This window comes from Sus scrofa, chromosome 13, assembly GCF_054392235.1.
Source record: "Sus scrofa isolate SSC_HxYL_T2T_F1_AM1 chromosome 13, Sscrofa_HxYL_maternal_Yorkshire_Landrace_v2.0, whole genome shotgun sequence".
NCBI lineage: Eukaryota > Metazoa > Chordata > Mammalia > Artiodactyla > Suidae > Sus > Sus scrofa.
In genome coordinates, this window is record NC_139395.1 from 84,914,896 (window position 1) to 84,941,238 (window position 26,343).

The following is a 26,343-nucleotide window of genomic DNA, read 5'->3' on the forward strand; positions in this document are numbered from 1 at the left end:
GGCACAGAGTAGGTGCTCACCAACAAGTAGTTGAGTAAATTAATTATACCCGTTTGCTTGATGGGGAAACTGAGGCTCAGAGAGGTTCAGGAAATCACCTGAAATTATCCAGATTAAAAAAAAAAAAAAAAAAAGTCAAGGCTGGGCCTGGTTCCTTTTTTCTGATGCCACCCTGGGGACGAGCTACCCACGTGTTGGGTGCTGGGCTGCCCTTGAGAAGGGCTCCAGCACCCTAGGCTTCCCTGCATCTCTCATACAGGGAGGGGGAGACTCGGGGGTGAGCTGCATTCTTGTCCAAGAATAGTAATGATTCATTCCAGGGTGGGATCCAAAAAAGAATCGCCTGGATGTCTGTTCTGAGTCGGCCGCCCCGCTGCCGTCCAGCCGGCACTCAGATGTAAATACGTCCTCCGAGTGGGCCAAATCGTTTCCTTTTGACTGCCGGCCAGCCATTTATTGGCGATGGCTCTTCCCTGGAGACTGGCGGAGGCAACAATTATAAAAGAGCCCATCCGCCCAGAGTGTGGGGCCACACAGGCCTCTCCCTATCGCACCCCCCCTCAGACAGCTGCAATGGGAGATTGGCTGAGCAGGACTTGTTTGCAAATATGACTCATTCCTTTGATTCTAATAAAGTCTAATGATATGTGCCGAGCTCCCAGGGGGCCCTGGAGGAACCGGGGAGGAAGGCACGGCTCCAGGCTGATGAGAGCATTTGGGCCGCCTGCCTTCCAGGGTCAGGGGTGAAGTGGGACCTGCAGGACAGAGGGACCTCAAAGTAGGGATGTCAGGATGAGGCTGCATGGGGGCAGAAGCTTTGCTCCTCATCACAGAGTGACCCTGTTCAACTGCAAAGCCAGTGAAGTGACAGTCCGAAGGTTTGGGGCTTTCAGGAGGGAAGGGCATCTCACCGGCTCCTGCTGAGGATGGTGCTTTATTCTTTGCAGACAGGTTGAGTGTGGGGATCCAGGCCAAGAGAAGACCCCATGTGTAACCTGAGAGTGGGGCCACACACACACGGCACAATGTTACCTGTGACCGTGGACTTGCCCTACACGTACGGCTGGCGGGGACATAGACACTGGAGGGGTTGCCCAGTGCTGGAGATCAGGGCTCTCTGCTGCATCCAGCTGCCTGTGCAACCTTGGGCAAGTAACTTAATCACTCCGATCCTCAGGGTCCTTTGTCTCCTTCCTTCAACCCTAAGCCAGGCAAGGAGGTGTTGGGGCCACACTACCTCTGAGCTCTGGACATGGGGTGGCTGCCCTGAGGCCGGGCAGCTGGGACCCTGGGCCAGAGTCGCTGTTGCTGCTCAGAGGGATGGGAGCCTTGCCAGGGCCCTCCACCATCTCCTCGTGTGAAACAAGAGAGGGAGGAGGGGCTGGCGGGGATGACCAACAAGGTCCTTCCCATAGGGAAGGCTCAGCTCTGTGCAACCTTGTCATCTCAGACCTAAGGTGGTTCCTGAGTGCTGGCGGGCCCCGTTTGTCAAAGGAAAGGCCAACTGGGGAGCCAGCATGTCTCGTGCAGGTGAGGGAAGCGATGCTGGGCCTGGATGGGCTTTGGCTCGAGGGTCAAGGAGACCAGCCTGGAGAGGATGCTCACTGCTCTGCAGCCTGAATGGGTACCAGCCAGTGACACCTCAGTCATGTCCCCGCAAGCCTCTCCCAATGGAAGCCCCAGAGCAGTCACTGTGGGGCCGGTGGCTGTTTCCAGGGGACATGATATAAGCTAAGTTTCACCCCAAAGGGAACCCACATACCGATGGCTATGCCCACTGAGGCCCTGTATACAGCTGGTGCTTAATATATGCCCCAGCCTCTCTCTCACCAGTGTGCTCCGAGAACAAGTCCAAAAAGCACAGATTCAAGCATGTCACTCCCCCTCCCTTCTCCTATAGCTTCCATGGCTCCCTCTCCTAGAGGACAGAGCTCCAACTTATCAGCCTGACATTCAAGACCTCAGTCCTTCTCCCTCGTCTCATGTGTCCCACCATCCAGCTAAACCAGTGACTTGTTCCCACTCAGATGCTTTCCAAATTCCTGCCTCAGATGGCTATTCCTGCTGTCCAGAATCTCTTTTTCTCTCTCCTTTACAGCCTAGTAAGCTCCTACTCATCCTACAAAGCCCAGCTCACATGGCCCCTCCATTTGCAGATAGGGAAAGGAGGTCAGAGAGGGGTGGTGACCTATTGTTCCAGGCTACACTGCCAGGTGGATGCAAACATGGAATCAAGAAAATGAGCACTCAGTGAGCAGTCGGTGTGTTGAACCCCTCGCCTACTCCTCCCTGGCCAGGCAAGAGCATATACGGAAAGGCCACAAGGGGGTTTGAGCTGAGAAGGGACAAGTCTTGATTCACAGCTGACTGCAGAGATTAAAGGTCAGGCAAGCAGAGCCATGACATTCAGGCTGGGTGTGGAAGAGGTGTGATGGGGTGCCATGGGAGGAGGGTGATAAGACTCTGGGGTGCATGTTAGAGGGGAGCCCAGAGGACAGCAAAAGGGTGTGGGGTTTGAGGTGGAAAGGGGTTTGGGGTGATTCCCAGGTATGCTCCCCACCTAAAGGGCCTTGGCCAGGATGGGGCGAAGGGACGGGGGTGAGCCCCTGGTGCAGTGTCATGGGGGTCGGTTCTTTCCTTCCTTCTCCATGTGCCTCAGAGAAGGCAAGGCCCCTGAAAGCAAGTGGTAGGCAGGTCCTCTGGCCCCAGGCCTCCTCCCCTGTGTACTCCAGTCCTCCACAGGTCCTAGGAGGAGAATAGGGTCCCCGTGAGGTTCAGGAAGACCGTGGAGCCCTGCGAGGGCCAGGGAGGGTGCAAAGGCTGCAGCAGGAGGACAGACAGGTAGGCGGCCAGCACTCTCTTGGCCACACTGGGCTTGGGAAAGGGCTGCAGGACACACCAAAGGTAAATGCTGTGTCTTCTGGGCAGGAAAGGGAGCTGAGGTGCTGAGAATGGGAGTTCTAGAAGGCAGGGACCCTAGGATGCCTCGAGCTGGGGGACAGGCAGCAGCAAGGACCTCACTGCTCATGTCAGGTCCTTCTCAGAAGCTCTCGGGCCTGAGATAGAGGGGACAGCCCCTTTGTAATGGGGGACATGTGGGAAGGGGCCATTTTTACTCCCTCTGAAGGTGAGTCCCTCTGTCCCTGGGGACAGTTTTAATCATAATGAGGCCACTAAATGAGTAGTAATGGCCCACATTTATCCAGCAGACTCTCAGGACAGGCCAGGCACGGTCTCGTTCCATTAGGGCTGCCCTACAATGCTGGGAGGGCGGGGTTATGGTCCCCCAAGTACAGCTGAGGACACTGAGGCCCAGGTAGCAGAAGGCACCTCCCCTGGCTGGAAGTGGCAAAGTGAGGGCTCGAACCCAGGCATCGAGGCCCCCTGGGCACCTGAGTGGCTGGGTGAGTGCCAGTGTCCTGGGTGGGGCAGGCTGTGCAGGCATAGCAGAGAATGGACTGGGCTGTGGTCTCAGGCCCCATTCAAGTAAGAATGAAGTGCCTGCCTTTCTCTGTCTATAGACTCAGCTCTCCAGAGGCAGGGGTGCAGGGGTGAGGGGAGGTGAATGGGCCTGTACCGGTCTTTGCTTGCAAGTGGAGAGTATGTCCATGTAAAGAGCTCTCTTCCCAGGAGCCCGGGGACCTGTGAGCATACACTGAAGGCCTGCATGGTAGGAGACCATCTAGGTAAGAACTGACTGACCCTTTCTGGCCTAAGAGCCCCAGTCCTGGCCCTAACACTTGGCTGGGACCAATCAGCAGGTAACTCCCGCTTCTGTGGGCCTGCTCCTGGGCCGGATTCTAAGAGGTGGAGGGACACCTTGAAACACAGGTCCACACTCAAAAGACGGGGGTGGGGGGGTCTCCTCTCATGATGATCAGCAACCACCTCCTTGTCCCCTGCCCCTGGCACTCAACCCCACATGAGGCCTCACCTCAGTTATCTCCAGGATTGAAGGGGCCACTGAGCCCCCAGTTTAATAGCTCATGAAGAGCAGGTAAAGCAATGCACAAGTAAATTTTTGATTGCTCTCCAAGCACTGTGTTAGAAGGACTTTCCTGTACATCAGCTAAAAGTTACCCAAACTTCTGGTAATTCTGCCTTTCTGATGTTGGGCCTGTGTGTGTACCACTGCAGCTATTGACCATATTGTGGTAGACTGCAAAAATGCCCATAATTCTCCATTCCTCTCATAAAGAGACACAGCCTATTCCCTCACCTCCTGGGTCTGGGTTAGTCTTGTGGCTCTCTGTGGCTAAGGGGACATCAACAGAAATGGTATAAGCAGAACCTTGAAGAGTGCTCCATCTGTTGTTTGTAGAATGCCGAACTGCCTATGAACAAGCCCAGCCTAGCCCGCAGGGTGATGAGACCACAGGGACCAGGTGCCTGTGGCACTCCAGCCAATGGCCAGTGACTTCCAGCAAGAGCTACCCTGAGGTCCTACAGCTGACCTCCCCATGAGGGAGCCCAGCAAAGACCAGAAGAACTGCTCAGCCAAGCTCAGCCCAAACTGCCAACCAGCAGAACCATGAGCCAAATAAACTAAATGACTATTGCTCAAAGCCACCAAGTTTGGGGATGGGTGTTATGCAGCAAACACTAACAGATACATAATTTTCACTCTATCTACATACATTTTCACTGGAGTAACTACTTCAGCTTCATACATGCATTCTTCTCTGTGCAATAACAGGTTTGATATGATAACTCTATTTTTTTCTCACATACATTAGGACAACGATATCATTTTCAGACAACATAAGTACATATACCTGCCTTTGGGAAACAATCCTCACAGAGATCCCATGGGTGTAGGAATGATTCATTCCTCTCATTTAACAGTTAAAGAAACTGAGGCTCAGGAAGGGGCAGTGACTTGCCGAAGGTCAAACAGCCAGTAAAATGGCAGAACTGGGATTCAATTCCAGGCCTGTCTGAGACCAAAGGCATGAATTTATCTCCAGATCTGTACCCCCCTTCCGCCCCCCTCCCAGATAGTGGCTCCCATGTCCCTGGGGAGAAGATGAGGGAGTGGGCTGCCCTCTGCCCCCACCCATACCCCCCATCCTCCAGCAATGCCAGCCTTACTCCCAGAACTCGGTGACTGGGGAGGTGAAGTTGGTGGTGCTGAGGGAGATCCATAGGCTCTTATTCCTGCGCAATGTGTCCTCCAGGCACTGGGGCGTGTTCCAGCTGTGGTTGCAGTGGGCCCAGGGGAGCTCCGACTGGAAGGAGTTGAACAGGTAGTATGTGGCCCAGGCCAGGATGATGATGTAGTATATGTTCAGGAGGGACACGATGACGATGGAGGCATAGCCGATACCTGCAGGTATGGGCAAGTGAGGTGAGCATCACAGGAAGCCACATCCTCAACAGAAGACCCTGGTATTTCCAGGCCTGGGGCCACCAGGGGCCCTTCAACAGTGACCAACAAATGGATAACTGGATGGGTGGATAGGTGAAAGAATGGATGGCTAGATAAATTAGATAGTTGGATGAAGTGAAGGATGTATGGAAGATAGACCAGTGAACAGATGGTTAGATGGATGGACAGACAGATGGGTGGTTGGATGGATGGATAGATGGATGTTTGTATAGACAGACTAACAGCTGTATGGATGGATAGATAGATGGATGGGTAGTTGGATGGATGGATAGATGGGTAGATGGACAGATGAATGGATGGTCAGATGGATGGTCGGCTGGCAGGCTGGTTGGTTGAATAGATTGATGGACAGACGGATGGTTGGTTGGATGGATAGACAGATGTTTAGATGGACTGATAGCTGAATGGAAGGATGTTGGATTGATGGATGGATATTGACTTGGTTGGATGGATGTGTGGATGGTGGTTCACTGGAAGGTTAGGTGGATAAATGGATGGATGAATGAGTGCATGGAAAGATGGAGGTTGCATAGATAGACTGTCTTAACTATCAACCAGTTTAGTGAAAGAAAGGTTTAATGAACAGATGGATGAGTTGATTTACATGGAAGACTGAATGAATGGACTCACGAATTCTCTCACCTCTGCCACTTACAGTCATGACAATATTATCTTATGAGAACATACTAGGCACTAGGCAAAGGACTAAATGTTATAATAATAATAAAGCTACCACTGATTTGGGGCTTACTACACGTACAAAGCACTTTGACATGGCTATGTCATTTTGTCTTCATAGCAACCCTAAAAGGAAACATATTATTTCCATTTTATGGATGAGGAAATTGAGGCACCAAGAGACCAAGTGGCTTTCCCAACGTCACAAGAATTAGCAAAAAGAAGTGGGACTTGAAGTCAGACAGAAAGCTTCCTGCATCTGAGGGCTTCCCTTCTGCACTGTGACAACCCAGAGAGGCGGGAAGAGCTACGTGGAATAAGCGGCATTTCACGTGCTGGTTGCAGCCTGCATCAGGCTTGGTGCCAAGTGACTTGCATGAGACGCCAATGGACCTGGCAAACCGAGCTCAACAAAAGTGTGCTGAGCCCTGAACACTGGGCCATGGGCACCTTTGTCCATACTCACCAGCAAACAAGGGGCAGATCTTTTCCCAGCAGGTGATGCCCCCTTCAGAGGTATACTGGCCTATGATTACCTCCAGGAAAAACACAGGCAGGCCGCCCCCAAACAGGAAAATAAAATATGGTATGAGAAATGCACCTGCAGAGAGAACAAAGCGGGGGAGGGTCAGGTGACAGCTGTCACAAGGCCGAGGCAGCAGGTCTGGCTCCCAAGCCTTCCCGGCCAGTGGAATCAGAGAGCCCAGGTCGGGGATGGGGATGGGAGGGGACAGGCCAGACTCCCAGGCCTGTGGAAATTCTCCAGGCCCTGCCCACCTGTCCAGCTGGACTCCCCCTTCCGAGGTGTCCCTCTACCTTCTTCACATCTACCAGGTGCTCTAAGCCTGAGCCTTTGCTTAAGCTGTGTGCCTGCCTGCCTTCCCCATATCCATCCATCTGAACAAGGGCCGTTCAGCCTGGCACCTATCTCAAACAGGCCCCCCTGTCACAGCCTTCACCTGGCCTTCCCCTAGCCCCTTCTCAGCCTCCCCCTAGGCTCCCCCAGCCTCTCCCTAGGCTCCCTCTAGCCTCTCCCCAGCCTTCCCCAGTCCTGCCTAGGGCAGCAAGCTGAGAAGAACTGGCTGGGAAAGCTGTGGTGATGGGAGGCAAAAGGCGGCCTCTCCAGCTGGGGGTGGGAGCCAGGGAACAAGGTGGGGGTGAAGAGTCGGGTGAGGGTTCCTACCTGGTGATCACTAATGGCTTCAGCGGGTCCATAAACCCTTTGAAACCGTGGGCACCTTGGGTCTATATGTATGTGCTTTGTTCTGGGGGGTGTCTAGGGCACTCACCAGAGTCCCAGAGGCACCTGAGACCTACAAAAGGTGAAGAAACCAGGATCGAAGGCAGAATTTCCCTAAAGGTGGTTCTCCTGATATGGGCGGCACACACACAGGCTGGGCTCTGCTGGCAGACCAGACCCCAGTCACAGCTGCCATGGAGGGCTGGGAGGGAACGGCTCTTCCTCCCCTATTCTTACTGTGCCAGCAAGAAAGTCTCCACTGCATGCTGCTTCTCCAACAGGAGAGCATCCTAGCTCAGGGCCTTCAGCAGGTAAAAAATCCAAAAACCAAAACCCCCAACCAACCAGCCAACCAGAGACCTTATGTTTAAAAAATGCCTTCACCGGGTGAAGGGCTCAAAAGGGAACAACTTCAGGTTGTAAGATAAATTCGTCCTGGGCATATCATGTACTTTGGACTGTATATTTGAAAGCTTTGGAGAGCAAAATCTTAACAGTCCTCATTACAAGAAAAAAAGGAGTGTAACTTGTGATGACAGACATTAACTAGTCATACTATGATCGTTCTACACAGAGACGTAAATCATATTGTAGCCCTTAAGCTAAGACAGTGTTTTATGTCAATTCTATCTCAATAAAATGTGAAAAAAATAAACATTAAAACAAAAAGTTATCTTCACTATATATTTTTTTTCCTGGATGTCTTTCTAGCATGGCAAATGACAGTGGTTTTTTATTTAAGGTGGAAAACAAAACTTGCTTTTGAACTCCATTTGGTGTACGTTAGAACAGCAAAAACAAATATTAGGAAAGATATGAAGTAAGGAAGACAGGAGGTGAGGAGATAGGAAGAAATTTACAAAGGGGGCATGTGAACATCTGAGGCTGAGAGACATGGGCCTGGCCTCATTGCCCTCTTCAGAGATGGTAAACTGGAGGATCAGAGAGGGTAAGGGATCTGCTCAAGGTAACACAGTAAGACTCTGACAGAACACGACCTGATTCCCATATTCATTTCCTGCCTCTGAGATGGGGTGGGACAGGGATGCTGCAGGCTGATCGGGAGAGGTCAAGGTGGCAGGCTGGAAAGCCAGGCGTGGGGAGGCCAGCCATGCTGTGGCCCTTCTTCTGCATCCCGACTCTCAGTCCAGCCCAGGCTCACCTCCACCGTTTTTATAGCAGAGGTATGGAAAACGCCAGACGTTGCCCAAGCCAACGAAGCCACCGGCCACGGAAAGCACAAAGTCCATCTTGCTGGCCCACTTCTCCCTCTGCGGGGGCTTCCCCTCAGCCTCATCCTCAGGCCGTGTGCCTGGGCTCTTTCCTGGGGATGGCTTCAGGATGTCCTTGTGGAAGTCTTTCAGACACTGCAGCTTCTCCTTGGTGGCCATGTCCTCCTCGTTTTCTGCGGGGGACAAAACAGACCCGATCGTGCCATCAGTCAGGTACAGCCTATGTACACATCTTCTGCACAACCGCATGGGCCCTCAGGCCCTCGGCCTGAGGCAAGGGGCCTTTCCCCAGCCCATCCCATTGTCTGTCCATTCTTCTGGCCCCTCTAGGTGGTCAGGGACCTAGGGATCTAGGGAGTGACAGGTGCCATCCCCCTAGAACCTGCAGGACAGAAGCACCGGACCCACACCTGTCGTCCCCGAATGTCACACCCCATCCTCCACCTGTAGCACAGAAAAGCACGCATCCACCCAGCCCTGGCATCCTGTGTAGAACATGACATCCTGAAGGCAGGTCTAGGGCACCTTCTAGACCACAGATAACCTGCCTGCATTTTCTAGAAATCATCTCCAAATTTCAGATTGGCATAGAAAGCTATGCTTCCCATCTCACTGACCACCCAGCACAGTGCCTGGACCATAGTAGGTGCTCAGCCCTCCCTGTTCAAAGAACGGGTAAGGATGACCTAGTGAGGAATGGGGTTTCAGGCGGGAATGGAACATTATTTGAAAATGGGGTTTCCATCAAAGTAAGAAAGTACAGTCACCTCTCCGCAGCATAAGAAATAAGGGACCTATAAGAGTGCCAGTGAATCCCATGTGTCCAGCACTTTCCATCCATGCTCTGGCTTGCTCAGACCCTGTATCACCCAGGACCCTGCCCTCTGACTACCTGTGGGTTCGTCAAATCTCTGTGTGCCAGGAACCATCCCCCATCACTTGCAGCCTGCCCCTGCTGGGATGCCGTGCAGAGGAAGTCTGCCACCAGCCAGCGCAGAGCCCTCCTCTCCGATGTCTTCAGGCCTCCGGGTCCTCAATGCTCTGGCAGCTCGGCCTCGAGGGCAAGAACACCAAGAGTCCCAACCCAGCAGGAGGTGCCTCCAAGAGTCTGCCCCAGAGGGCCACACAAACAGGTGCAGGATAGACAGGATGATGGCAGAGGTGACCCACTCAGAGCCAAGCAGTTCTGGATATAACTTGCTTGTCTCTATAACCCAAATCAGTGGCCCACACTGAAATATCAGTTTCCACAGAAAAGGTGATATGTCTAGGTCCTCTTGAAAAACTGGAAGGTGGGCCATGTTGGGTTCACGTTCCTTATATACAGGGACCATCACCTGGACACACCAGGGCCAGCTGGCCACTTGGCTCCCTGGACCTTCCATTGTCTGAGTGTGGCTTGTCACTGGCTGAAAATGCCCCCAAGCCTTCGCCCCCTCGTTAAGGTCTCCACCTCGACTACAATAGGCTCTGTGGGACTGGGACCTGTCAGCTGTTTTGTCCACGGCTGACTGCCCCAACCTGGCACACAGTAGGTCATCAGGCAAGGACTGCTGGATAGATGGTCCCCAGAGTGGGTCAGTAAGCAGCCGGGGCCAAGTACCAACCCCAGCTCTGCTGTTTGCTAACCCTGGGACACAGACAAGGCCTGGGCCTCGGAGCCCTGCGTGGCCAGGAGGCGGTCCAGGCAGTGCAAGGTGGGGGCTGCCTGAGGACCTGGGAGTGGCGAGCGGACACCCTGGCCTGGCTGCAGCAGCCGTGCTGAGGAGCAGAGGCACGCAAGCATGACAGAACCCCCGTTTCCCCCACACCTCCTTCCTCTCCCTGGCTCGGGGTGGGGGACCCCGATTGTTTCGCTATCTGGTGGAGAGCAGACCCAGAAAAGGCTTCCTGGAGGCGCCGGGCGGTTCACTGGGCCTTCCTCTGTCTCCTGGAGTGCAGACCAGCAGCATCCGCACGGCCTTTCTTAGACCTGCTCCCTCGGGGCGACGCGGGGGTTCTGCGAACACGCGGCTACTGTAAAAATAGCCCGAGCAGCCAGCATTGTTCCAGCCCTCATTTGTGCAGCCCCCGATGGTTATCTGGGCAGCCCATTGTGGGCGGCTGGACAGCAGCATAATTGGAGGATGTGGGGCTCCACTCCCTGCTAGTGGAGATGTTTTTCAGGGAATGACCCCTGAGCCTCCTCACCAAGAAGAGCCGGATCCGCCCTTTCAGGCCGTCCTCCGATCTCAGGGCTGAAGGCACCTCACAAGGGCAGCTGGGCAGAGGAGGCGGCACACACTGGTGAAAGCCGCTCTGCGTCCTGGCTCTGCCCTCTGGGCCCCAGGCCCACTAGTCACTGGGGCCTCAGAGAACCCTCTAGAAACATGAGGTGGAGGCAGCAACAAGTTACCTGGGACCCTTCGTTCCAGACTCTGTTTCCATATAGGATGGGGCCTCCAGCCCCTTTCCACACTCAGGACCCTATTCTCCCGAGGCCTGTAGCCAAAACTAGGATGGGGGGCGGAGACTTCCATGTCCTGCAGGGGAGGGGGGGTGTCTCCCCACTCCTCCATGCCAAGGTATACCTAAAGATGTGTTCCTCTGTCACCATCACCTGTCCTACCTGGCTGCTACCATCCTGGCCTTCAAGAACACACAGCCAAGCCAGTAGCCATGGCCTCATTAAGACTCACTCATGCCTGGATGAGGTCAGGCAGAGGTGCAGACACCCCAATTCTCCCTCAGGGGAGCTCGTTCCAAGCCCCTCTAGAGTGTCTAATGAGCCCTGTGCCTATAGAAGCCCACACCAGCAAGGCCCCTGGATTCTGCCTCCTACATGTTCCTGGCATCCACCCACCTTTCTCCATCACCATGGCAACCACCTTGCTCCTGCCCATAGCCTTGCACGGGCAGCCCCAGGAGCCTCCTCACGGGTCTCCCTGCTGCTTGTCTGCCCACCCCCGCCCCCCGCCACCATCTGTTCTCAATACAGCCTCTGAAAGCAACCTATAAAGCACACAGATCACAATGCCCTCCCATCCAGCCCTCCATCACTCCTAGAACTCAGGAGCTTCTTACCACAGCCTACTGGGTCCCAGCACAGGCCCCTTCTCCTTGGGACCCTGGTCCCACAAAACTGCTTTGGTTTGGCCCACTCCTCAGGCTGTACCAGGTCCTCTGGTAGCAGCCTGGTGCCTGCAGGAATCAAAGAGTGAGCCCTGGCCTAGAAGCCGAGAGCCACTTTCTGACTGAGTGATCTCAAGCAAGTTACTCAACCTCTCTGGTCTTCAGTGTCCTCATCTGTAAAGTGGGGTAACCATGGCTACCTCATAGCAATGTTGTGAGGACTAGATGAGGGGGTGTGCATGGCAAGTAGTCCTTACCTAGTAGCTGCTAGTATTACCATTATTATTATTGCTGTCATCATTACAAGGGGCCACTCGGATCTCAGGGTATGTAAGGCTCAGTCTTACTTAGGATGAGATCAGCAAGACCCAGGGAGGCCAAATGACATTCCTGAGGTCACAGAGCCGAGAGTGACAGTGACATGCTGGTCTGGAGCCCCCAGCTCTGCCTCTACGGTCTCCCCTCCAGCCTAGCATGACCTCAGATGCCGCCTCCCTGGAGTACCTCATCCGCGTCTGCAGCGTTGAGATGTGGCTCACTGTCCCTACTGACAGAGTCGGCTCTTTGGAACGAGCCCCCTTCACAGGCGTCCCTGCAGCCCGCTGCCTGGCCGGCCCGGCCAAGAGCTGCTTTCCTTGGCACCCTGCCCAGGGCTATTTTGTAGTGACTGTGATACATTATTCCCCATTTTAAGAGCTTCCTTTTTGGATGTTACAGCAACAAGCGACAAGAATCGGTCGCAAAACAGAGGCTCCAGGATGAAGGCTCCCGTCTTGCCCTGCTGAAACTCTCCTAGTCTTTGCTCCAGCCAGGACTGGAGGCCAGAACCAGTCGCACCTGAAGACCAACTTGCAGATCACGTGGTCAGTTTGGCGCATGTCAGACAGAGTCTACCTAGTGCCAGCAGCGTTAGGGTTTGCAAGGTATTCCTTTGTTTCCTCCCAATTTAAAACTAGCAGCTTTTTGAGCATGTTACTTTGCGCTGAGCTGTCTATAAAGTTTTCTACAGTCAATCCTCAAACACCCCCCACCCCATGCTGCAGAGGGGATTTTTAGAACCTTTCAGATGAGGGGAGTTGAGGCTCATGCAGGGAAGTGAGTAGCACGCCTGAGGCTACACACAGGAAAGAGGCTGGAGGCAGAAGCTCCCGCCCAACACTGCCAAAGGCACTCCGGCAAAGACTGGGGAGGAGGTCTCAGCAGGGTGTGCAGATGGGGACACTGAGGCCAGAGGGGAAGGGGGCACAGAGGCACAGAGCGAGCAGCAGTGTGGGGCCGGTGGCCCTAGCTGGGTTCTGATTTGAGTTGCAGATGCTGCCACGGCTGCCTGCCCTGGCACCTGCCATCTTGGCCCAAGGCTTTGGGGGAACCAAGATCATGGCTAGATCCCTTGTCTGCCCTTTCCAGAGTGGGCGTCCCTCCCCTGACTCCATGCAGTGTTCTCAACTAATTGAGGTCATAACTAATCCGTGTGACCTGGTGCGGGTGACAACCTTCTCTGTTTCTCAGTTTTCCCTTCGGTTAAAAAAAAAAGGGGGGGGTAAAATTAAAACATGCCTCCTAAGGATCCAATGGGATGATGCCTGTAAAATACTCAACACAGGGCCTAGTACCTACAAGGGATTAGTAACTATTAGCTATTACTGAATAAACTAGCTGACCACATTGGGATTTTATGCTACTATGTGATAGGCACTGCATCTTCAGTGTTTAAAAAAGGAAAAAACAAAGCAAGCTGCATTTATTGGGCACTGTCAGCATGCACATTTATTTAGCCCTGTGTGAAGCGCTTCGCTAGCATTTTCTTAGTTAACCCCATCCACGGTGCCATGACCATCTCCCTTTTGCTGACAAGGCACAGAGGGGTGAAGTTACTCGCCCCGGGCCACAGAGAAAGTCAAAGGCCACAGGAGCTTCAAAAGGCTCTTGGGTCTGTTTTGGCCTCCAAGTTCCCTGTCCTCAACCATTTGGCAGTTGGGGAATCACTTCTTTGGCTCTGTCACAAACTGAAACTGGGTCTGGTGCCTTTAAGCCAGCTACAGGCTGAGTAGCTGGACTGACAAATTAGGGAAGTAGATGAGGGCAAACAGGGAAGTGAGGGGCCACATGACCCAGAAAGACAGGGCAGGGCCCAGGACCAGGGCAGCACTTAGTACCGTGGGAGCCGGCTGAGCAGGCTCATGGAGCGTTGAGGCCTGGGGCAGGATGGGTGGAGCCACGGACCCTGGGCTTCCTCTAACAAACAGGGTCCCAAATGCCTCTGATGGCTCTAAAGTAGCTCCTTTAGGCACTCTCTCCATAGAATGCAGGCTGAGGGCAGGCTCAGTGAGGAGGAGGTGGAGGAAGGCTGGGATCGACTAGTAATATCTGCCGCAGGCATGCTCCTTAGTACCATCCTGGCCCTAAAGTGTTTGACAGTTAAGCATGAAAAAAAAATGTGTTAAGAGCATTATCTCACTACTTAGGGTAGCTGTTTTTGAAAAGAAAGCAGAAATCAATCCAAAGAAGGTTTTTTGTTTGGAAGCACAAAAGACCCAGAGTAGCCAAAGATATCCTGAAAAAGAAAAATGGAGCTAGAGCAATCAGGCTCCTGGACTTCAGACCATACTACAAAGCAACAATCTTGAAAACAGTATGGTACTGGCACAAGGACAGAAATAGAGATCAGTGGAACAGGATAGAAAGCCTAGAATTAAACCCATGCACCTACAGCCAACTCACCTATGACAAAGGAAGCAAGAATATACAATGGAGAAAAGACAGTCTGTCCAATAAATGGTTCTGGGAAAACTGGACAGCCACATGGAAAAGAATGAAATTAGAACGTTCCATAACACAATACACAAAAATAAATTCAAAATGGATTAAAGACCTAGATAGAAGACCAGACACTTTAAACTCTTAGAGGAATACATAGGTCAAACACTCTCTGACAAAAATGACAGCAACATCTTCTCAGATCTACCTCTTAGAGTAATGGCAGTAAAAACAGAAATAAACAAATAGGACCTAATTAAACTTAAAAGTTTCTGCACAGCAAAGGAAACCCTAAACAATACAAAAAGACAACCCACAGACTGGGAGATAATCTTTGCAAATGAATCAACTGACAAGGGATTAATCTCCAAAATTTATAACCAACTCCTATCACTCAATACCAAAAAAACAAACAAGCCTATCAGAAAATGGGCAGAAGGTCTAAACAAACAACTCTCCAAAGACATACAGATGGCCTTTTGGTTTTTTAACACATGAAAAGATGTTCAACATCACTAACTATTAGAGAAATGCAAATCAAAACCACTATGAGGTACCACCTTACACCAGCCAGAATGGCCATCATCAAAAGTGTACAAACAATAAGTGCTGGAGAGGGTGTGGAGAAAAAAGGAACCCTATTACACTGGTGGGAATGTAAATTGGTGCAACCACTGTGGAAAGCAGTATGGAGATGCCTCAGAAAACTAAATATAGACCCACCACTTGATCCAGCAATCCCACTCCTGGGCATCTACCCAGAGAAAACCATGACTCAAAAAGACACATGTACTCAAATGTTCATTGCAGCACTATTTTCAACAGCCAAGACATGGAAACAACCTAAATGTCCACTGGCAGAGGAGTGGATCAAGAAGATGTGGTACATATACACAGTGGAATATTACTCAGCCATTAAAAGGAATGAAATACCGGCATTTTTTTGCAACATGGATGGACCTAGAAATTATCATGCTAAGTGAAGTCAGCCATACAATGAGACACCAACATCCAATGCTTTCACTGACATGTGGAATCTGAAAAAAGGACAGACTGAACTTCTTTGCAGAACAGATACTGACTCCCAGACTTTGAAAAACTCATGGTTTCCAAAGGAGACAGTTCGTGCGGTGGGGGGATGCGCTGGGGTTGGGGGATGGAAATGCTATAAAATTGGGCTGTGATGATCACTGTACAACTATAAATGTAATAAATTCATTGAGTAATAAAAAAGGCTTTTTAAAGATGCTTTTACATAAAAAGGTACACATTTAAAAGATTGAATCATTTGATGGAATCATGCGGTCTGTATCCTCTCTCTTGGTTATCTATTCCTAAGTCAGGCTAACTCAAGCATGACAAGCTCAGAGGCCTCCAGGGACCTGGCAGGCAAAGGACAGGGTCCAGTGGGGAAGGGCCTGCAGCATAAGGGAGTCTGGGTTCCAGGCGCTGGCAGCTCTCAGCTCCAGCTCCAGTGGCTGCCTTTGGGATCGGGGCCACTGGGGCAGATGCTCCAATTTCTGGAGAGGTGTTGAAATCTAAGATGTACACGCATACACAAATTCCAGTTTCTACAACATCATGTGGCCACACACCCAGTGTGTCCTCTTTGGTCAGATCATGGGCTTGGGTCATCCCAGGCAGCCTCAGCCAAGGGCAGGGCAGGCTCGGCTGGAGATGCTGACCAGCCTGGCCTCCGAGTCCTGGTGGCTCGCCCCAGTGAGGTCAGCCAGGAAGCCCGGCATTGTTTGGCCAGGAACAAAGTCGAAACAATGAGTGATGGTAATGTGGTTCTAGTGAAAGTGAGTTCTGTTGGGGAATTGTTTTCAGCAGGATGACTCTGGGGACAGGGCTTGTTATCTCCTGGGTTCAGTGTCTGTAAGCAAGGCCCACCCCCCCTTCCATGAGATAACCTCAACCCCGCCCCCAAGAAGTCTTGTGTCTATCCCCAGAGACCCCCATTCCAGGACAGGTACCCTGCCTGGCTCAGGCTCAGCCTTCAGCCTACAGGAGTGCTGACTTTGCCCAAGCCTCAGGGAGCCTCCCCTTTCAAAGATCAGGAAGCTGAGGCTCAGAGAATGGGAGGGTCTGTCCTAGGTCACATGGCTACCAGGCAAGGCCAAGATTTGTACCTAGATCCTGACTCCACGCCACTGGTGCCACCCCAGAACAAGGTGGCTTCTGCACAGGGACCTACCACAGCAGGTTGTGCTTATTGATCTGTGGTTTGCAGGACACGGGGTGAAGGTGAGCAGGCTTTACAAAGAACTGGCCTCTGGGGTAATGCTGGGGTGGGGGCAGGATGTGGGCCCAGTGTACAGCCACCTCTCCTTCCCCTCACAAAACCTGCAGGCGGGCGGGGGAGGAAGGGGTGGGCAGTCTGCTCTGGGGCAGGATGGCCAGTGTTGCCCTGAGGGGAAGGCCAGCTGGGCATACAACATGCCCCAAAAAGAGGTGCCCCAGGCCCTGGCCAAGTAGGCACTGAGTCAGAAAGCAGTATCTAGGTCCAGTTCTAGTTCTGTGGGCCAAGCTCCCCCCGCTGAGCATCTCGGATGTTTGAGGATAAGACCAAGCGAGGGCAGCTCTGGCCAGCGGTGAGCACTGAATAAATATTTACTGAGAGCCTACTCTACTAGGTACCAGGCGCTGCTGTGGGGACTGGGGGCTCAGCGGTGAGCCCTGGAGCTGACATTCCACGAGGGGAGACAGTCACATAAATATTTACAGCTGGGATCAGTGCACAGAGGACAACCAAGCAGGAGGAGGTGGAGGTGACGGGTGCAGAGAGTCAGAGGCCCCTCTGAGGAGGCGACATTGCATGATGGCAGACGCTCGCTGACGACTGGCTCCAGGCAGGCCCAGTGTGGAGCCCTTTCAGGTTCCTCTCACCGGCCTGGGTGAAGGAATGAGGCCCAGAGAGAAGAAGTTGCTTGCCCAAAGCCACACAGCTGGGATTCAAACCCAGGCAAGGGGGCTTCAGGGTCTGTGCTATTTTTTTTTTTTTTCGTCTTTTTGTCTTTTCTGGGGCCATTCCCATGGCATATGGAGGTTCCCAGGCTAGGGGTCTAATCGGAGCTGTAGCCGCCGGCCTACGCCACAGCCACAGTAATACAGTATCCGAGCCGCGGCTGCAATCCACACCACAGCTCACGGCAACGCCGGATCCTTAACCCACTGAGCAAGACGAGGAATTGAACCTGCGACCTCATGGTTCTTAGTCGGATTTGTTAACCACTGAGCCACCATGGGAACTGCACTTTTAACTACATTGAAGCTGGGTTCTGCGTGGCAAATATCCGGGGGAATGGTGTTCCCAGAACAGGGTGTGAAGAAGCCACAGTGGGCATGGCAAAGGAACAGAGGGAAGGCCAGTGTAGGACAGAGTGAGGGGCAACCTGGAGGCCAGCTCAGAACTGGATTCATTCAGTGGGTGGTGGGAGCCCCTGGAGAGCTCTGTGCTGCTCCAGAGAGGGCTCAACCTGGGCAGCTCAAGACCCTGTCTTGTCATGGCCGGTTAGCTCTGCTGATTAGAGTGTGGTGCTAATAAGGCCCTGCCAGTCCCTGAAGGCCAGGCGCCCTCCCACTCAGAGGGGAAGCCAGGGCCTGTGCTGCACTTTCCTCTGTAAGCTGTTGGCAGTAGGGACTTTCTGATTCAGAGCCTGAGTCCCGAGCCCTGAGGCCCCTGAGCCACAGGCCTCCTCCTCGTGAGCCCGAGCACCTGGGATATGCTAAAGCGGCTGAGAGGCACCAGCCAAGGATGGGTGGCCAGAGCTCTTCCCCCTTGGCCAAGGGCCAGAGCATGGGGGACCTAGGGAAGAAAATGTCCTTGTGAATCTTGACCCCTTGCCCCTCCGTGAGTGGAGCCCATGGGTTTGGAATGCACAAGGTCAGCCCCATGCAATCAGGGACAAGCCACTTCTCCGGGGCTGGCCCCAGAAAAGGCCCCACCTGCCCCACCTTGACCAAGCACCTACTGCCCTCAGGATGCTAATATCCAGGGGGTGGGGGCTCATTCCATCACAGTATCACAAAAATGATTCCAAGTTCAGGAGGAGGCAGGAGTCAGGCATCTGGCCTGAGCGAAGCTTTAAGGGGCCAGTCCCAGGACACCCCTTGGTGGGGCTGCAGCTGGGCTGGGGCTGGACTCCTGGGGGAAGCCTGCAGAGATCTGCCTCAAGGGACTTGGACCCCAAATGCCACTTAGATTCCCAGCACAGGGCATAACCATGGCGCAGGTGAAGGGGAGGCCACTGTGGCTGCCGGGGGCCTGCTTTCAGGCACAGGGCGGGTGAGTCAGCAGGCAACGGCCTCCTGGCACTGAGTCACCAGCCACAAGCCTGTCACTCTTCTCCCCATCAGCTTCCCTACCACCCCAGTTTGCCGGAAGTGGGGGTGGACTGGGTCAACCATGATCCTGAGGCAGGCTCTGCAGAACCCAGGATTATTTCTGGAGACCACAGAAAAAGAGACGTGAGAAAAAAAGAAAGGCTCGGTTTCTACTTCCTCAAACTTCCCCCTTTCAGCTCTAAGAAACCTAAAGTGCTGGCTGTGAAAAGCAAACAGAGGGCAGCCCCTCCCTGGCTCTATAGAAACTGGAGAGGGTCAGGCCCTCAGGGCCAAGGCCAGCGAAGGACGGGCCTGTGGCCCAGCGCCCAGAGCCGGCCACCCCCAACTCTATCACTAGGGCCCAGCCCGAAGTCAGCTCCATGGAAACCAGCCAGGGCAGTCTTGGCTGTACGGTGTTGGGCACGTCACCACTCTCAGCCTCGCTGAAACCACCTGTGAGATGGGCATCTTGTCCTCGAGCACCGTTTGTAAACAAGCTCCCCGTTCTCACGTCCCTCTTTCCAATGTGCTTCTCCTCAAGGACGAGGACTTTCTTTTTCCTGCCCAGCTTCACCCTTACCTCTCCCTTACTTAGAAATTTAGCTCAAGGGGCAGTCACTGCCTGTGGGATGAAGCAGCCTGGGATGCAGCAAGGCAGCAGAGTGATCTGCCAGCAGGGTCTGCCGCTGCCCCCACTGCAGGGCATGGGGGCTTGTGGCCTGGGCTTTTGCTCTATTTGTCTGAAGTCAAGTGTCAGGCATCCCCCACCATCCAGAGCCCACTCAAGATGCCCAGGGGCTTCTGAGCCACACAGCGCACGCTGCCCCACACCTGGGCTCTGTTCCCTTGGCCCAGCACCCCATTCCCCAAGTAATTCACAGGCAATCCTCCAGGACGCTAGCCCCGAGGACCCCTACCCCATGCCTTCCCTGGGCTCTGTGGGACTGCTTCCCACCACCCAGTACAGGGCTCGGCAGGATGAGTATTTGTCAGACAGAACATTTAGGACTCCGGACTTTTGGGACACTCAGCATAGGAGTAAACCTCTTCCACCGGGCAGCTGTGAGGCCGCCCCGAAGAGGGTGACGGGGCAAAGAGCAATCTTGAATGTTGAGGACGCGGGCAGGGCTGTGGACAGGGAAAGGGGGCCATATACACCCTGCACCAGAGAGCGTGGGGATGTGTCCCCACATCTGAGCACAGCTCCCATCAACAGTCCAAACTCCACAACGCTTTGCCTTTTGTTGAAGGATGAGCCCCAGATCTTTAGGAAATCAGTTTTCATTAAACAACATGTTCCCTGAGCACCTTCCAAAAACTAGTTGGAAGGGAATTCTCCCTGGTCCCCTAGAGGTCTGCCCAGGGCTGGGGGACCCACTGGATGGAAGGCTCTTGGCAGGGGCGAATGCATGACAACTTTCTAGCCAAGCCCATGGCAGATCAACACAGGAGACACAACCTCCCTCCACAGAGCTGGAGGGGAAGCCAAGGGTGGGAGGGGGGTGGGGACACTCTTGACACCCCCAACCCAGTGGAGCACGGGGGTGCCAGAGGTGGAAAGTAAAGGTCTTATTGCAAACCTGGGTGAACCGGATTCATATCTAACATCGTCAGGTTGGTGAATGCTGGTGCAGCAGTAGTGGCGACTTCCAGGGCCACAGGATGGTGCCTAACAGCAGCTACTGCTCAGCTAGAAGAAAAACTCAGCGTTACAGTCCACATGGGGGCGGGGCAGGCTCAAGGGAGGACGGATGTTCCTCATGTGTGGTCTTCCTAGAGTGCAGATCACTTCCCAGGGCAGCCCCACACAGCCCCACATGCCTTAACCTTCCACTGCACCTCCACTCAGGCCTCCACTGCACTCGCCAAGAGCAGCACGGGGGGGGGGGTGGCAGGGCACCTCCTGATGGCCTGTCACCCCATAGTGCCACAAAACAAGGCCGCCCCAAGTGCTGGGAACTCCGCAGAGCCGTGCCCCGAACTCTGCTCCCACCAGCCTAGCCAAGCTTGCTTCTGGCAAACCCACTGCCTGCCACGTCATCCTCAGCTCAAGAGCTCTCAGGGGCTCCCAGCTGCTTGAAGAATAATCCTCTGAATTTCCCTACCTGGAATCCAAGACTCATTATACTTGACTGCCTCTGTCCCCAGCCTCTGCCACCTTATTTCTCCCCTGGTCCTGCACAGCTCCCAGGCCCCCTCGTTCCCCCAACATTACCCCATTCCACCCTATGCTTTGTTTATGGTGTGCTTATGTTTAGGTGGATCCCACCCAGCTTGACGGCCTGGCCCAAGCATCACCTCTACCAGGAAGCCCTTCCCGCTGACCCCACGCTTTCCCTTGCCTTCTCCAGCCAGCATCACCTCTCACCTCCATTCTTCATGAGCTCTTGTTTAGAACTGTGCAACTTTGGACAAAGTTCGAAGTTCTTTTGGGGACACCTCAGTTCTGCCTGTAAAATGGACCTCCTAATCTGAAAGACCAGCCCTTGCCGAAGGCTCTGGACACTTGGGCAGAGAGAGTAGACATCCAGATCCTCATATGTGCCCAAACACCAGTATCACCTGGTGCTCTGGCTGACCACGCAGATGCCTTCCCCCTCGCCACGCCGACCTGTGCCCACCTGCCCCCCACACACTGACTGAGTCTTCAAAGCCGTTAAACCAGCCTCCAAGCAGTGGTACGAATGGATTGGGAGATACTAGGTAAAATGCAAAAGAAAATTAGCCAATGAAAAGGACTCTTGGTGATGACAAACACATGAGCAGGGACTCCCCTGCCAGACTGTCAGCACTTGGGGGCTGGGCTGGCTGGGTTTCACCTCTGCCAGTCTCAGTGGGCCCAGGACAACCTAATACCATCTGCCCCAGACTCACTACTCCTATTGCCATTGCCGCTTACAGCCTCCTGGGGGACAGGCACATTTTGCCCCATTCTACTGAAGGAAACTGAGGCTCAGAGAGGAAATAGGACCTGGCGCAATCATACTCAGTGAGAGAGTGAGAGAGCCAGGACTGAACCCAGGACTGAACCCAGGACAAGGCCAGAACTTCTTGTTATCCATTTGCTAAAGTAAAAAAAAGCCCTTGAGAAGGGGAGGTGAGGGCTGGCAGGTGCCTGACCTGGGGCCTCTGGGGCAGGAAGCCGAGTGGCATATATCTGACCCTGGGGGACAAGCATCAGAGACTCCTCTGTCTCAGGGCCTGGCTTTGAAGCCTGGCAAAGGGCAGAGTCCAGCTGAGCAGAACTCAGGCCACATCTCCAAGGACAGGGACAAGGTGTAGGGCACACAGTCTGGGACTTTGGGACCCCCCCTGGCTGTCACTTTTTTCTAAGGTGGAGAAGCAGGTGGGGTGTGTCCCAAATGCCAGCCCCCAAGCACGAGGCCCTGGTGGCTGCTTGACCAAGGCAAGGCCTGCCCTTTCTGGGCTGTGGCTTAGACCCCTGACCAGGAGACCCCAAACCTGGAGGTGTCATGTCTGCCCCCTCCATGCATGTGCACACACAGCCCTCTCCCTCAGCGAAGGCAGGCCCCAGCAGAAGAAACCATACATCATCAATAACCCTCTCTGCCTCAGTTTCCTCAAATGCAGAATGGGGACAGGAACACTCCTTGCCTCTTGGGGCTGCTGGGATTAAATAAGTGAGTACGTGTGGATGGCTTAGAGCAGCATCCGGACCAAGTCTGTGGAGTCAGGATGGTGACCAAATTCATGTACATTCTTCCCAAGACCAGTGGCAGCCTGACCCACAGCCAAGCCTCTGCTGGGTGTCTCCTGTGTGCCAGGCCTGCTAGGCACGTGACAGATACCAGGGTCCAAACGCAGGTCAGCCAGCTCTGAGACTTAGGGCACCATTCTAACTTCGTCTGCTCCTTCACTGTGGGTGAGCCTCCGGTCCCTACCAACATAAGTGGTGACTGAGGAACAAGGGGGTCCTCCGGGCTGGTGGTCCTCTGGACACCTTCCTTGCCTCCCTCGGGGGATCTGAGAGCATCTCAGGAAGCTCCCCACATATGGTGTTGGGGCCCTTCGGGCCTGTGGGTGCTGGCACCCACTAAGCCGGGGAGGCGGAAGTGACAGGGACTGGGCCTGGACTACAAAGCAGACAAAGGCTTTGCGCCAAACACTGTAGGGAAGTAGGGCTGTGGAGTGGCCCCCAAAACCCATGGTGGGAACTCTGGACCAGCTACCTGGAGTGGAGTGGACAAGCTGCCTCCCTCCTTCAGCCTGGTGACAGCAGAGACACTGGGCAGCTGTGAAGAAAATCATCATGAGGGGAAGGTGGCCTCACTGGTGTCCCCCAGGATGGCCGAAGCCAGAGAAATCAGATTCTGGCAGTCTTGAAATCCCAAAGTCCTAGCTAGAGGGCTCTGGGTACCTGAGACCCCTCTCCTGGCCATCACTGAGCAACAGATCAGTCCAGGACCCAATCCCCAGCATTTACAGATAAGGACTTGGGTATCAGAGACCCCTCTCCTGGCCATTACTGAGGGACAGATCAGTCCAGGACCCAATGCCCCGAGTCTACAAATAAGGAGTGTGAAGCCTGAACCCCTGGGAAGTGGGCTTGCCAGGAGGCTGGGGTGACCCTGAGTGTGCCTGTTGCCTTAGCCAAGAGCGGCATCAACCTGCTGGGGTGGAGGGGCGACCACAGGAGCTGGTGCAGATGACTGCTCAGCACGGGGCAGGGTGTAGAGACAGGTGACACTAAGACTTCCTGCATGAGGACAGTCTGTTCACATGGCAGCTGATCTCAGAGAAGTACTGACCAGCAGGAGGGTGAGACGGAGGGCTGGCCAGGCCCAGGCCAGGCTGGGGTGCAGCCCCTGCAGCCCACGCACAGCGAGGTTAAGGCCCACGTGGGAGGCTGCCAGCGCTTTCTCAAACACAACTACCCCGCCTTCTAACACCGTTGTCTTCTACTTGTGAGGGTGGGAGTGGGGGATATTAAAACAGTCTTTCTTCTACAACATAGTGGTGAGAGAGCAGATGTCACTTTTATAGAACTGCTGTGAAGGGGTAAAAAGACAAGTGTGCCAGCCCAAGGGTGGACCCACTCTGCTCCTCATCCCCAATTTGATTTCTGAGCTTTCACTAGTTCATGGCATCCAGCACCATCATCTGGTTTAATGCACCCATTTTATGGGTGGGGGAACTGGGGCCCAGGTGCACGAGCTCTAGTCTCCAATGTTTCAGCCCTGACTGAGTTCTGCACTGCTGCCCCCTTTCTCGCTAGCTCCTACTGTTTGGAGGCCCAGGACCAGTTCAACTCCTTACTTATTTGGAGACCCCTCTCCCAGGTTTAGTCAATTCAGAGCCCCAAGTCCCACAGGGGCCTCTGACCCCCAGGGAATGCCCTGCCCATCACCCATTGACCCACCTGCAGTCAGCTCTGGGCTGAGAGGCTCCATCAAGCAAGGATGTGAGCTGAGGAGGTGGGTAAACAGAGGGTCCCACTGGTGGTCGGGGGTGGGTGACCTGGGTGAGTGGTTCCAGCCCCGGGAGCCATGGCCTGCTCCAAGCTGGACGCCTCTGAGGAAGACCCTGCTCCCATAGGCCCCCAGTGGGACCACGGGGTCAGAACACAAAAGGACCAAAGGGCTCCCGTGTTTGCCCCTGGCTCCCCCTCAGGGGCAGTCTCCTTGGACACTGTCTCCTAGGCAACTGCAGCTGTGGGAGACCTCACAAGCTTGGCTCACAGAGGGAGGCTCTCTGAAGGGACAGGGGCTCTGTGAGTAGACGGACACTGGTGGACAACCAAGCATGACTCACCCCAGGCATGGGGGACAGGACGCATAGCAGGCCTGAGAGGTTACAGAAGATGCCCAGCCCCTCAGCTCTGGGCCTCAGAATATCTGCTCATGAGGTCACAATGCCCCTTCCAACACAGCCCAGGTGCGTGGAGACTTCCTTCTCCAGAAAAATGCCACCAATTAGGAACATTCCTTAGGAGAACCAAAGCCACAGAGAACGTGCCTTTATCACAGAGCTCTCCATCTCTACACACCATTGCCTGCCCGGCCCCAGGGCTGGCACAGCTTGGTGCAATTTTACAGGCTCTTCCAGGCCCTGGAAGTCACATCCCTGCTCTTCTCCATCCTCAAATGCCACCTCCTCCAGGAAGACTTCCCTGCCCATCTCCAGTGGAAAGAGGTGCTCATCCCTCAGCTGTAACCCTCAGGTCTTCTCCCTGTGGTCTGGGTGCTCCAGGATGGGGGCCCGCCTCCTCCCAGGAGGCAGCGAATGAGGACCCTGGGCTACTATTGTCATAGCAACCCTTTATTCTAATTCCAACTGTTCTTACATCCTGGGAACAATAATAATTGTCGCTAACATTGTGTGCCTTGCTCTGTGTTGGGCACTTGATATGGTTCTAGCTAATAGTAACTTTTACAATCACGCTAAATGTTTTTCTTATTTGCTTACATCACTTTTCACCAATTATAGCTGCTCACTTTTCTCCTATAACCAACCCAAAGGAAATGAGACTGGATAGGATTTTCAGTCTGATAGGAGAAAAAGCACACTTAAAAGGCCTCCAAGGGCACAGTCAATTCCCAAGAGGAATAATCCCAGCTCCCTGGGCTGAGCACCTACCTGGCTGGCCTGGGCCCCACCTGGCACTTGGGTTTGGTATTTCACCCAGTTCTTACCAACAACCCTATGAGATGAGAGAGCTTGCCCATATGAGGCTCAGAGAGATCGATTGACTTAACCAAGGTTGCAGAGCCAGGAAGAAGTAGAGCTCGAGTGTCCCTGCGTCCTTGACCACAAGGTTCTGGGGCATCTCCTGGCCATGACCTTGGACACCAGCAGGTCCCCCTCTTCACCTGACACAGGAGGAAACTGAGGCTGGCAGGAGGTGGGGGAGTCATTTTGCAAATGGACCAACTAGGATTTGAATCCCCGTCTCTTGACTGGGCCCAGATCACACACGACTTCATGGACTGTGACCCAGCGGGCTCAACTACAGAACATCAGCAACCCAAACAGTCCGCTTCCCCAAGACTCTGTGCCCTGCCAGTCCATCCCCTTAAATCAGGTACAGATGGAATCCCAGGCCAGGAAGAGTTTAATCCTGTAAAGGCAGCCTACCCAGAGCTCAGGTCCCAGCGTGCAGCTCATCTCAGTGAATGGATGAAAGGAAGGGATGGCGCGGGGGCGGGGCGCTGTCTCCTCCTCCCCACTGGGTTTGGAAATGTAACTGCCTCCTGCCTGCACCCTCTCAGCCCCAGGAGCACCCCCACCTCCTCTGAGCCTTCTCACCCTGACCCCCTGCAAAGTGTCCCCTCCACTGCAGCCTCTTCACCCTGTGGAGACCCTGGGTCAACTGGAAATGTCTCCTTTTACGCCCTAGGGGCAAGGATACCTGAAATCTGGACCACAACTAGAAACAGTGGAGAAGTCCCTTGTCCTTTTTAATTGACTCATCTATTTATGTGGTCAGTCAGTTCCTGCTGAGCCCCAGATGGCCAAGTTCTACAAAACTCCCCCCACAAATAACGCCGGTGTAGAGGATTCACCTGGCCTCTCCAGCTTTCTTTCTTTTTTTTTTTTTTTTTTTTTTGTCTTTTTAGGGCTGCACCTGCGGCATATGGAGGTTCCCAGGC

General features: G+C 53.8%; 1 protein-coding gene across 18 annotated transcripts in view; it reads right to left on the reverse strand.

Moving 5' to 3' along the window:
* Positions 1-26,343, reverse strand: part of SLC6A6 (solute carrier family 6 member 6) — a 149,953-nt gene that overhangs the window by 31,172 nt on the left and 92,438 nt on the right. For 9 of the 18 annotated variants that reach the window (XR_014822429.1, XR_014822425.1, XR_014822428.1 and 6 more), the window contains 3 exons: positions 8,470-8,712; positions 6,534-6,668; positions 5,092-5,326 (listed from right to left, as the gene is read on the reverse strand). Coding sequence is in view for 13 of the 18 variants with exons in the window: in XM_084986962.1 (XP_084843088.1) it covers positions 5,092-5,326; positions 6,534-6,668; positions 8,470-8,698 (599 nt within the window). In the remaining 5 variants the exon portion in view is untranslated. Of the gene's footprint in view, positions 1-4,779; positions 4,934-5,091; positions 5,327-6,533; positions 6,669-8,469; positions 8,713-20,313; positions 20,424-22,923; positions 22,987-24,113; positions 24,550-26,343 lie in introns of those variants that run through there. The other 9 variants (XM_084986959.1, XM_084986958.1, XM_084986960.1 and 6 more) reach the window with 7 other exon arrangements.